Source organism: Corvus brachyrhynchos, unplaced genomic scaffold, assembly GCF_000691975.1.
Source record: "Corvus brachyrhynchos isolate BGI_N302 unplaced genomic scaffold, ASM69197v1 scaffold255, whole genome shotgun sequence".
In the NCBI taxonomy this organism is placed as follows: Eukaryota; Metazoa; Chordata; class Aves; order Passeriformes; family Corvidae; genus Corvus; species Corvus brachyrhynchos.
Window position 1 is genome coordinate 541,159 of NW_008238358.1, and position 12,800 is coordinate 553,958.

The 12,800-nt window shown below is 43.9% G+C and overlaps 1 protein-coding gene across 2 annotated transcripts in view; it reads left to right on the forward strand.

Annotated features, from left to right (window-relative positions):
- Positions 1-6: 6 nt before the first annotated feature.
- The window catches only part of KLF7 (Kruppel like factor 7), a 66,746-nt gene continuing 53,952 nt past the window's right edge, over positions 7-12,800 (forward strand). For both annotated transcript variants that reach the window (XM_008634687.2, XM_017735745.1), the window contains exon 1: positions 7-294. In XM_008634687.2, the coding sequence (XP_008632909.1) occupies positions 193-294 (102 nt within the window). In that variant the 5' untranslated portion in view covers positions 7-192. The remainder of the gene's footprint in view (positions 295-12,800) is intronic.

The window sequence follows — 12,800 nt, forward strand, 5'->3', positions numbered from 1 at the left end:
GCTGATCCTCTTTCTCTCTCTCTCTCTTTTTTTTTTAAAGTGTGACTGAAACAAAACAAAGCCAAAGGGACGCTGGATCTATCATTGGTTGATTTTCCTCCTCCTTTTTTTTTTTATGATCAAAAACAACCCCCCACCCGAGCAAACAAACACACACAAAAGCAGAAAGAAAGGGTCTTGCTCAGCAGCAGCATGGATGTCTTGGCTAGTTATAGTATATTCCAGGAACTCCAGCTTGTCCACGACACCGGCTACTTCTCAGCTTTGCCATCCTTGGAGGAAAACTGGCAGCAGGTGAATCATTTAAATTACTCCTGTAAATCTCTTAAGCGCAGACAGTCGATGCATTGAGGCTGCATTTCTGACTTTATTTTATTTTTGTTCTTTAATTCAGGGTTGGGTTTTTTTGGTGGTTCTTTTTTTTTTTTTTTTTTTTTTTTGGTAGTAAGCAAAGCAACCTATATAAATGACAAACTGAGCAGTCCATTCAGATCTGTCTGCCTTCAGTCCTTTCTGAGCACACCCGACAGTACCTCAGATCCGGTGGCATTCTTTAGGGTTTTGTTTTTATGATGACTGCTATTTTATTTTTGAGCTTAGATTTTTTTTGTTTGTTTGTTTTGTTCTTTTAAACAAGCCTGATCACTTCTAGCCAGTGCTGGCAGCTGGTGGAAATGGAATAGATCATTCTTATTTTCAGGTAATTAGTATACGTCAATAAAAATCGTAGCTTAAGTCGGAGGTGGAGGGTGGGCAGGTGTGTGGCAACACTAGGAAAAGCTTTAAGGCTAAGTTCAGTAACTAGGAATGTGACTTATTTTTCTTTTTTTTTTTTTCCCTTTTTCTTGGAAGATGGGTAGAAACACACACTTCTTGCTGTCTTGAAACAATGACGCCTTAGGCTGGTTCCAGTAACCAGTGTGTTTTGAGGCACTGTAGGGTTAATATGCAGACAGAATAAGGATAAAGATGGAAATCAAGTATTACAAATGTATTAAAATGATGACTGGTAGCGTGAATACAAGTAAGACCAAGGGGAAGAGTAGGTTACAGAGAAGAGCTGTATAAAATACTCTATGAATCCAGTTGTTAACTATAAATAGTTATCAGCTGGGATATTGAGGGAAAAGGAAAGACAGCATTCCTATTTACGGCCAAATGTTGTGAGATAGTCCTGTTTCTTGATGTGATTTTCTGGCAGAGGTGATACACCAGGCGAAATTCTGGAAACTGGTGTCTCTTTAAAAGAAAAAAAAAAAAAAAACATCTGCTGGTGGGTAGAAATAGTGGAGTGTGGCTGGGATGACATGTGGTGCTATTGCAGCGCACGGACCCGTGGCACTATCAGAGTGAGAATAACGAGCCCCTGGATTTCATCTTGCCAGCCTTCACCTGAGTCTTGGCTAGTGTGAGGGTAGCCTGTGTTAGGTCTCCAGTAAGTGACAGTTTGGGATGTTCATTTAATTTTTCCTTAGAAGTGTGTATGGGTAGAGATGTAGATGGCAGAGCTTCTGGGGAGTACTCGGGCTGTAGCATTGTCAGCCAGCTGGACCGGGGCTGGATCTTTAAAGGTTTACCGTAGTAAAATCGTTTTGGCTTCAGCTTTGTATGTGTGTGCACACAAACCAGAGGTTTATTGTCAGCTACAGGGTGAACACATTCAGGGTTTATTTTGCAAAATGACCGATCCAACTTTGCTTTATCCTCCAAGGGGGAGGGGATGCTTTTTGTTATTAATATTCAGTGCACACATCCATGATGGTCACATCTGCTTTCCTTTTATATTTTTAACATGCTAATTAAACTGAAGAGGTTAATATAATTTAATTAAAAAAATATTTCATAGCGTCATTGTTGGATTGGTTGCATATTTGGTTGCATATTAGTAACAGTCCAAATGGTCCAAAGCGACATAGTGTGTTGACATAGCCAGCATGCTTTAGGCAGTGCTGTGAGTGACACTCTGTCTCCTTCTGCCTTCTTTTATGTGTGGAAGAGCAGCAGTCTGTTTTATACAGTATCATGTACCTACCCAATCCCAGTGTTACCATTGCAGAATTTAAAGTCATGCTCCTGGTTTAACCCCATTGATTATCCACGTATGCTTAAAAAGAGAAGCTGAAAATAATTTGCTACGTTTTCCCTTATTTCCTCTCAAATCCTGCAACCAGTGCCCAATGTTTCATAATGCATCCTGTATTTATGGTTTGTTCCCCTGTTGCTGCCTCGACTCTCCTTGCAAACAACAGGCAGCAAAACTGATGTGTCAGTGGTGGGAGCAGCTGAAGCTGGCTGTGCAGAGACCATGCTGTTACACAAGCTTGGCAGACCCACTGACACAGAGACCCCAATTTAATTCTTCTAAATCGCTTGCAGTGTAATCAGGTCTTGGGGATTTATTTATTTTAGGCAAACTGTAGGAACTTTGAGACAAAGAATGTGTGTGTTTCTAAAGTATCCTTTAAAACTAAAGGCTATATAGTTGAGACACCAGGGGAGAGAGCTGACAGGGCAGTGACTGATCCCTGTGGGATGTGTTATAAGTGGGAAACAGCAGCTTTAATTTTGAGCAAAACCACTTGAACAAGTCTTGCCTCTGGTCCAATGGTGCCATACATGAGCTTCACAGAGGCTCCAGGGCAGTGCTTCTCCCAGCAGCAAAGCAGCACCCCAGGAGATTACTTCAATCTCTTAAAAAGGCAGGGGTTGAGGGGGAAAATAGTTGTGTGGGTTAAGAGCAAGCTTCCTTATCATGTTGTGAGCCCCAGTTTTGTGATTAGCAGCTACTAGTGCATGATGTGCAGGGGTTAGTCAGTGCCAGGTCCTGCTCTGAGAAACGATGCTTACTGGGGTACCGTGAAAGATGCACCTGCCCCACTGAAAATCAGAGCATGCCTTGGGGTGAAAGTGTTGACAGAGTCCTGTCTTCCTTTTCTCGTGAGCCTGGACAAAGGTCTGGTAGCTGCTGACTGAGGAATATACAGCTGGGCCAGTTGCTCGTATTTTGGATTGTGAAACACCCATTACTCACGGAGGGCACTGACAGCACAGGCAGGTTGCTAAATGCTTGCACACAGTCAGCTGATCGCCCATCTTTCCTTCCCACTGTAAGAGGAATGTGAACAAGTTCAGTATCTCTGCTTTTGATAATCAGTGCTGGAGTTGAATGAGTGCAACCCAGCAATATGTACAAAACAAACAGATTTTGTGTAGGAACAGACTGTCTCCTTTTGTGTAGGTTTCTTTTTTAGAAGGCAGAAATACAGACAAAAAACCCCTTGTTCCACCCTGGACATAGTTTGCATTGTGGAAGTGGAGATACCTGAAGTGGAAGCTGGAAATGAACCTGTCGTGTTTTTGATGGTTTTTTAAAACGCATGTTGGGAAGGGAGAGCTTGGTTTTTAGGCAACAAAAGCTGAGCTCATCTCTGAACTTTGGGTGCGCTCCTTCAGGCAAAACACTTCAGAGGTCAGGAGAATTTTTTCTTGGGGTGGGAACGTCAGAATCTAATGAGTAATCAATAGCACAATTTCATCAGGAGAGAGAACTTTGTTTAGCTTTTCCAGCAGTGTTGAGCTTCTGTGGCACTGAGTAGGGATTAAAGGAAAAGGTGGGCTTTGTGCACTGGTAAATGAGTCGTTTGCTCTAAGTCAGCTGGCTGGTACCTCAGCATCTGTGTGTTTCTGCCTGGTGCTTCATCCTGGCTCTGATTGAACCGTCCTAGTTCTCTCTGTCCCTGTGAGCTGACTCTGCAGTTCAGGACCAGGGCGGGGGGAGATTTCAGCACCTGCGTGGCTGCTGCACTGCTGCAGGAGGACCTCTGGCCACGTACGCCATTGCTCTGGGATGGCTGTCTCATGTGGCATCCCCGAGATTGGAGCCGGACTGCTGGGAGAGACAGCACGAGGCTGAAGAGCGCCTCATTACTCTGCAGAGGAAGGAAGTGGGTAGGAGGCTGTTTTTGAGGGAGGTGACTCTGAGGAGCATAGCCTGTGCAGCTGCACATGGTCCCACTTTGTGTGCCAGGCTGCAAAGAGGGGGAGAGCGGGGCTGAGAATTTGGAAGGGGTGGACATGGAGCTTGACTCTGTTCTACCTGCTGGGCCTTCACAATGTCATTTAGGGGGTCACTGAAAGATAAGGGTGCAGAAGGCATCTTTTGTAATCAGATACACCTTTTTGTAGGGGTGACATTTTAAACATACCTATTGTCCTTCTCTGTAGGCCTCTTGGTGGACTCTCAACTCACCATCCTATTGTGAAACAGGGGTCTGATCAGGAGACATTTTGGGGCTGCTGTCATATTCTGTGGGGGCTGCAAGGCACCCTCTAGCATGGCTGTTCCCATAATGTCAGAATATGGGAGCACAAAGAGCAGGTGGATGCACAGAGTCATCGTGTGCAGCTGATGCAGCTGTATGAAAACAGCAAGGCTTAGGTGCCAAAAACTCTGGTTTATTCTGAAGGAGATAGCCTTTCCCACATGTGTCAGCAGGCAGCACAGGTCTAATTGGCTGGCAGAAGTGGAAATGGCATTATATTGTTTGCTGATAACCATTGCCTGATAACATTTCCTTTTGCCTTGGCTGACCCAGCTGCTCTCAGCTGCAGCAAACAATGATCCTTTCAAGAAAGATGCACATTTCCTGTAAAGCATAGGATCGAGGAAGCCTTTGTTTTGCTGCTGACCCTTTCATATAGCCTTCTTTGCCTGTTTTTAATCAATTCTTCAAGCCTCAGTTTCCCTCTTTCTGAAGTGACTGACAACAGCAATGCTAAGGCCTAATGGTTTTTGTGGAGCTCGGAAGGCTGAGTTTTGACTCATTCTGGAAAAGGGCTTTGAGATCCCTGTGCTGTGTGAGAGAGTATCCCAAGGTGACTAATCTAGCAGAATTCTTACATCTTAATGCTGACTTTTGCTTGGCAGACGGGGTCATTTTCAGGCCTATAGGAAAAATTTCCACTCCTACTGGAAAGGAATGAATCACACTGAAGAACATTCCTGCCTCCCCATCATCTCCATTGTTCTAGTTTAATGGCATAGTTGGCCACTACATAAACTAAACCATCTCTTTTAATATTGCTATTTCATCTTGGTTCCAGTCACAGTGTAACACATTTCTTAAGTGCTTATAGTATATCATGCCTCTTGAGAATAACTTTCAGAAATGGTTGACTTCCAAGAACAGCCACATGTGTAATGCAGTGTATTTCAGACTCCGAACGCCGCTCCATTTATACCTGCAGCCCCTCTGCTGGCTCCATGTGCTGAAAGCATGCTCCTGTCACCTTACAGAAAGAGATGGACAAAGAGAGGAAAGACAAACCTGAAACTGCTGTCTCCATTGTTACATTTCTTAATTATAGAATCTGTTGTTAAAAGTGATTATTTCTTGGTATTCTGAAAGCATACAGTCCCGCAATCCATGTTACGGGTCTTAGAATAGCAGATTATGTGAATGACTTGTGTCAAGTGATTTTGAAATGGGGTAAATACCTTTAAGCAATGCACAATCATAATGTGGGTACTCAACTAGAAAATATTTTCTCTTGTTTGGGATGCTTAAATCTACCCTCCCCCAAGCCCGTACATTTCTCTATGTCCTATTGAATAGGCAATGCATAGATTAGAATAGGCTACATGAAAATCATGATATATAGCTAGTCTGCAGTGTGATACTTCCATGTGGAAATGGCAGAAGGTTTTCAGTTCCAGATAGTAATTTCATATTTAGGCTCTCCAGAGTTGAGGCAAATGGTATCTTCTGGATATTGTTGGGGGATTTTTTGAGGCTTTGTCAAATAATTCTCCACTGAGAAACATCCAGTGTGTTGTTTCTCCATTCTGCATTAAGAAACATAGAGAAGCAAGAAGGAAGCTGCTTCTCTTTGTAGCTGCATATGAACGACCTTGATTGGAGTGGTCCTTATGAAACAAAGGGATTTTGCTCGTTGACTGAGCAATATTGGTGTTTAGTACATTAAGCAATGGGGTAGTAGTACACCTCATCTCCTATCAAGTTTGTCACATTCTGCAGAGGGGAAGAAAAACTGTGGGTTTATGATCGTCATGCTCAAAACCTCACTAAAAGTTATACGCAGGTATTGTAATTGGTGTCAGTTTTCTTTTTTGATGCTAAACCTGATTTTTGGAGAGTTAATAAAGGTGTTTTCAAGGGTAGTGCTGAGTTCCTCTTTCTGCTTCCTTGGACTCTCAAGTGCCTCATGTCCATTCCCTACATCTACAATGCCCCCACCACTTCCAAACTCCTGGCAGTGCTCAGGAGCTGGGAGTGCCATTTTTGTGGTATCTTTTAAACTGATGTTGCAGGAATTACTCACCCGAATTACTGAATTTCTTTTTCCCACATGTTCTTCTTGTACTCTGGGTGCTTCTGCCTTGGTCAAAAATAGTCTGGATTCACTTGAACTGCAGAGTTCAGCTGATTCTGTAGCAAGCAAACAAAACAAACCTGCCAGGAAAAGAGCCTCCTCCCAACACTGCCACTGTGAGTTAAAAAATCATGCCTGGTTCCCAAGACACTGAGATTGTCTTTAAAGTCACAGGCCTTTTATTTTTTAATTTGATATTCTTTATACTTCCTTGCATTTGAGCCACTGGAGATTTGTTTTGTTGTCTTTTATTATTAAAAAACCCCAAACAACCCAGAATTTGTAACTCTTACTCGATTCCACCAGCATTAAGCAAATGAAAGTACTATGGCATTTATAGGTGTGTACATCAGAAAAAGCTCATGTATTGCTTTGGTCACCAGGCTGTATTTACCGTTCCTGCTCTGGCAGCAGCTGGTGAGGAAGACTGCTTGGCTGCTCAGGCTGTTAGTTTGCCTGTGAGAGTAAGCAGCCTGTGTGTTCATGTCGCATTTCCCTCCTTAGAAGAAATTGCTTCAGCTTTTATGCTCAAAGATAGTTTGACGTCTTGGATTTAATCAGGACACCAAACCTTTGCTTCTCGGCTCTTCAGTTACAGGATGAGTTGGCAGCTTTTGTGTTCTGATTTGCTGCTGTGGAGATTCCTGTTCCGGGTTTGTGGTGCTCGGGCACAGTGGCTGGGGCAGGGGAGGGCTGTGCGAGGCCATGGGGACATGGGCAGCCAGTCCTTCTGGAGCTGCAGGCCCATATCCTGCCACACCAGCCGCCAGGACAGCTCCTGTGCAGGGAAGCTCTCGGTGGGGTGTGGTGTTGCCTCTATGAAAAAATCAAAAGAAGATTCTGAAAGGCAAGCTTAAATGCCCCTTCCCAGAGGTCTGGGTTGTCTTTGTGACAGCCTGTGCATGGCACTGATGTGACCCTTCTCAAGTTTTAGTACGTGTTGGAGTTGAGCGTATGAAGGCTGGGCAGAAGGCATTTTATTTTTTTCTTTTAAAGGTTTAATATATCAACTCTGATTTATTAAGCTGCTATGATGCTGTTAATCCTTTTGAAGCAGGTACCCATCCACTCCCTATTTTTGTATATGAAGGTTCCTTTCCAATCCAAAGCGTTTCCACTCAGTGCAGCTGTGTATCATTACATGTGTTACTTTTTGGAGAACTGTTAAGAGGTGTGTAGTGTACTGTACAACACACATCAAAGAGTCCGAGTTGGACTCTTCATGCAGAGATGTTTATGTCATTTATGCTTGCTGGAGGCCCACCAACCATACTTATTTAAGTGTCATACTGGTTTTGAACATGATCCTTACAAGCAATGTGTCACATGTCCTAATCCTCTTGTTACTTCCAAGCATTGTGGACCTGAGTGCAAAGCTGGAGTTTAAATCATACATGGAGTCAGCAGCTCCTACTCTACAAAGGATAGAGTAGTAGGCAGTGACACAGGCAAGCTTGGGAGACAGTGTGATTGATGGGAAAGGATGCAGAGGAGGAGGACACTGGCTTGTGAGAGGCTCTTCTGAGACATTCCAATTAGTGTCTTGATTTACAAATCCTGCCCTTAAACCTGGAGCCTCAGAAGGTCAGTTTTAAAGGGTTGCTGACATAGGGTTGATGTTTGACCATAAAGGACCTTTGTAAGCCAGCGTGTTCTGACAGAAACTGCAATCAATGGAAGTATCTCCATCTAGATAATTCAAAAAGCCCTGGAAACAAGGTTTGTGTTTTTTGGACAGGATCATCTGGCCCACCTTCTGCCTCTGCAGCTCTGTCACTGCAGTGTTCTTCCTGTACGACTGAAGTGACTGGAAATCACAGTGAAAATGAGTGTTAACTGTTTATATTGTGCGGTGAGGAAAAAGGCATGTGTCAGGACAAGTAAGTGAGATTTAAAAAATGTTTTCACTGCTGATAGGCTACTATGGTGTTAGGTGTTTGGTTTTAATCCTGACCCTCGAGTTCAGTTCCATACATAAGGAAAGTTCTTGGATTTTGAACATTTGCAATTTCTGCTGACTTGCCTTCGCTCCAGCCCAGGAGGGGAATCAGCATTGTGCTGAATTGCTTTGAATTGCTTTGTGCTGGTGGGGGTGAAGTACGGGGCTGCCTTTAATCGCCTGCCTTTGTTTTCCACCAGGGCTGGATGGAAAACAAAGGTTCTAGTGATCAGAGTCGAAGGTGAAAATTGTTCACTGGGTGGCAGAGTAGAAGGGGGGTGAGAGGTGCTCCTGTCTCCTTGCTTTTTACACCAGAAATGCACATCACGGCACTTAGGTGTGAGACTCAGATTTGAGTTACTGGGTTGCTTGATTTAAGTCTGCCCTTACAGATTACATCTTGGATGTGTGAAATTTCAGTGGATAACATGTTTCCAACAAAAGATTGGGCAAAAGTGTACTTTTTTTTTTTCTGAGAACGTTTGGTAGAAATCTTTCAACCAGTTGTACTTCCAAGAATTTCCTGAGTGCCTGGCACTTTTCAGCGTGAAAGACTTAGTTTGGCTGACATCTTCCACTTTGTTGTCAATTTTAGCTTTTCAATTCAGGTATTGTGCCCCTAAAAGTTGATTAATTTCTCCCAGCTATTAGCAATTTAGTTAGTCAAAGGTATCCAGACCTTCTGCATCCTGTGACTGTTGCATCTTTGGAGAACTGCATCCACAACACTACGTGATGCTCTGAGCAGTGTCTGGATACTTGTGATCTCTCACCTGGGTGCCTGCTCTCCCTTCCTCAGGGAAGGGCCTGGCAAGGCATGTAGATACACAAGATGCACAAAAGCAGTGCAGTCACACATTTTCCTTGTCTCCTTGCAGCTGCTGGTCTCTCCTCTCTCCTTTGCTCAGCTGCTGCCATTGAGATGCTGTGCTGGTTTGGGGTTGGTGCACTCGCCCTGCCGTGGCACCTCTGGCTTACTGCTGGGTTCTGGATATGGGTGCCCCATATCCCTGGGTACAGGGTGGGCTGAGTGGCTCAGGGGCTTTGTTCTTTTGCTGTGACTGTGCAATGGTTTAAAGGGTGCCAGCCCTGCAGACCTTGCTGCCTGCTTCAAGCTGGTGAAAAGTACTAGATAATTCTTGTTTGGGGTTTTTTCTTTTCTTTCTTTTGGTCTTCCCTGTCAGCATGGAAAATTTGTGCTGCTCTGAAGAAAACATTCCGCTCATCTGCAACCTACTACAGCTGCTGTGTGAGTAATTAAGTATGGAAAGGAGGAAGGCAGAGGGGAGAAGAAAGATGGGATCTCGTGTTTCATATGGAAAGCATCAGGCCAGAAGTGGCTTTGTTTCTGACGCGTGGACGGACAGTGGAGAGGCTGCGTTCACTGCACAATGGAAAATCGGTGCCAGTGGAAAAAACTTCCCTCATTAGTGTGTAGATCAGATGGGGATGAACTTCAGTGCCTCTCGTTTTTGTTTTTAAATTTGTCTGCATTTTAAGGTAATAAGGGAGAAGCAAAGAATACTGGACTGATTTGAGAATACATCCAGTTTGGGTAAAATAGCTCTTTTCTGGCTCCACCTGATGCTGCTGTCCCAGTTCATTCTGGTGGTGTCGTCCTGCAGTTGCTCATAAGCTATGCCAGCACCTCAGAGTGGTTGTGAGCATCTGGTGGTTGTGAGCATCTGATGGTTGCTATACATCAGATTCTTGCCAAGGTATGTGTTTCTTCTGTTTGTTTTTGGGTTTTGATCTTTCAGGATAGTGTTAAATTATGTTGGTAGGCTTTCCTGCACAATCGAGGAAACCAGGAGCTTGGCTTTGGTGCTGAGAAAGGTGGTTCTGATGTAAGCAGAAGTCTCTGAGAGTTGGGGTTCTAAGAAACCTGTGAAAGAGCAGTGGGGGTTTAAGTCAAATAGGGAGAGTAAGGCATGTTTCTGTTTGGTCAGACCAGAGGAAGAAAACACTTAGAGTTTTGGAGGTCTCCAGTATCTTGGAGGACAAGGCAGACTGCTTTAAGTGACCTGACCCAGTGAAAGAGCTTGTAAGGTGATTTTCTTGCAGGGTTGAGAATTTCAGGGTAAGTGGGTGTCACCTATAGTAGTTTCCTACTTTCTACTGCAGGGACACAGTGTAGACTTCTCTTACTGGTACTTCTCTTACCTCTCCAGTGTAAAGTGCAAAGAAAGATTCTTGTAGGCAATGTTTGAAAACGGAAGAACCTGGTTTAATCTGAGGGGTTTTTTTAGAGGGGACGAGTCAGTTAAGGTCAGCGGGAGCTTTGGTGCTTGTTACATTGATAACAGGTTGAAACCTTCCAGACACAGGCTGAAATACCTGTTTCCAGTGCCTCCTGGATGAAGCTGTGTGCTTGAATAGAACCCCCTCAGGATTTGGGGTGATTTGGGGGCTTAAAAGGTAATATGGGGGCCTTGGCACCACACTGTACTTTTGAGTTGGCTGCAGAGCTCATGCTTCCTCTTCAGGCAGCCTTGATTTTCTGTTCACTCAAGATAGTTTTCTGTTTTCTGGGAGTGACTCCTTTATTTGTCTGTCTTGGATGCTGGCAAATAAGCAGGGTGCCCGGTTTAAATACTCTTTACTGGGTGTGTCTAAGTTGTCTTGGGCTTTCTGAGTTCTGGGGGTTTGTTTAAAACATGAATAGACCCCAGTAGTTTGAGGGAAAACAGAAGAATGCCAGTGTAGAGTTACTTTCTGGTATGAAAGACTTGGTAGACAAGTGACTGACTGGGTGACTTCCCAGCATTGTTTCTGAATGCTCAGAAGAATGCCAGTGGGTGCACAGAGCTCTACAAAGGCTGCACTGGGATTTCTTTTTCTGACACGAGAAGTGCATTTCTTACAAGAACACATTTGAGGGAGAGCAAGGGAAGCAAAGTGTGGGTGGTTTCTTAGTCCCAAATACCTCTAGTGTATGTGACTCCAAGTCCTCAGTGCCCTAGCTGCACACTTGAGTGGATGCTCTACGTTGAAGGCTTCTCCTCAGTGGGACTGTCTCGTGAATTATTTCATGCAGCAAGAGCTATGCCATGTACCATACAGTCAGTGTTTTGTTTGAGCTAGCTGCATCTCTGGTCAGGTGATGTTCCATTATGGTGTAAGATGGGAATTTCTGTCTCATTTCCATTTCTTTAAGTAGCAAAGGTCAAGGAGATCTTTGGCATTCAGTTCTGAATGGTTTTTCTCTTTGTAAATGGAAAGAATAGTATTCACATCACACCGGGGGTTTCAGATCCGTCAGTGAGTGCAGATCTGCCAAAGTTACAGTGAATTTACACTGGCCCAGTGTCCACGAAGTCACTTGACACCTTTCAGGAGAAGAGTCTATACAAATCCCAGATCTTGTCAGGATGTGGACTAAATATCAGGATGTGGGCAGAAAACAGCACACCCATGTTAATGATTTGATTAAAACAATATTGCTGCTCTATAACTCTCATAAATTTATTTTCACTCGTGGTGGGGAGGAGATATTCTCAAGTGCTGTAATGAGAGAGTACATTTTTTAAAATGTTGCACAATAGGCCACTAAGTTGTGCTCTAGCTATATTGACTTATTCTGTTTTATAGTGAGCATGGCCTTAGGCATCCTATAAATACCATTTCTCCCCTGACCTTCAGCTAATAAATAATGGAAACTGTACAGAAAGAAATTTTCTTTCCATGAAGGAATGAGAGGTCCTGAGCTGCCCTCTATAAAACTGAGGATGAAGCATGATTTGTTTTCACTGGTTTTATAAATGAAGAAAATGTGGGTGTGGGAGGGAACTAGAAGATGTTTCTAAGAGCTAAATGTGGCCTTCCCAACACTGCAGGGTAGGATAATGTCTGGTGTAGGCACTGCTTCCCCCAGGACAGTCATACCCATCTGTGAAATGATGACAGATGAGAGAGGTCTCTTAAAAGTCTCAATGCATGGATAGAAGGAAGGTTCTCATTCTGATTAACCCTCAGACTTTCATATCTAACAGTGGAAACCAGCTAGAAAGTGGTTATAAATGAGTGTTGAAGGGAGCTCTGTGTGCACTTCTGCACACAGAAGTGCGTCATCCACAGGTGAGACTAAATTATCAGAATGGCCTTTTTTGACATTAAAATCCACTTCTGTACGCAAGTCCTCTTTGAGGCCTTTTTGCTCTGTTTTAATGATGTTGAAAAGCTGTAGTGTAAACGTGAGTCATGAAGGCTCCCTGTGTGTGCACATACGGGTGACCAGGCATGTTTCATTTTGAGAATCCATCACATGTGTACTGTGTGTCAGGTTGCAATTATGTCTCAGAGGAGAGACCAGGTTCATGAAAGTGGGGGCTTCCTCCTGCTCTGGCTGGAATCCAAAGCGAGTCTGTGTCATGTTGTGTCATGTTGTGTCATGGTGGGGGAAGGGCACACATTCTCACTGCAGCTTGGCCTCCAAGGTTAGAGAAGGCACAGAGAAGACCCTGTGTTC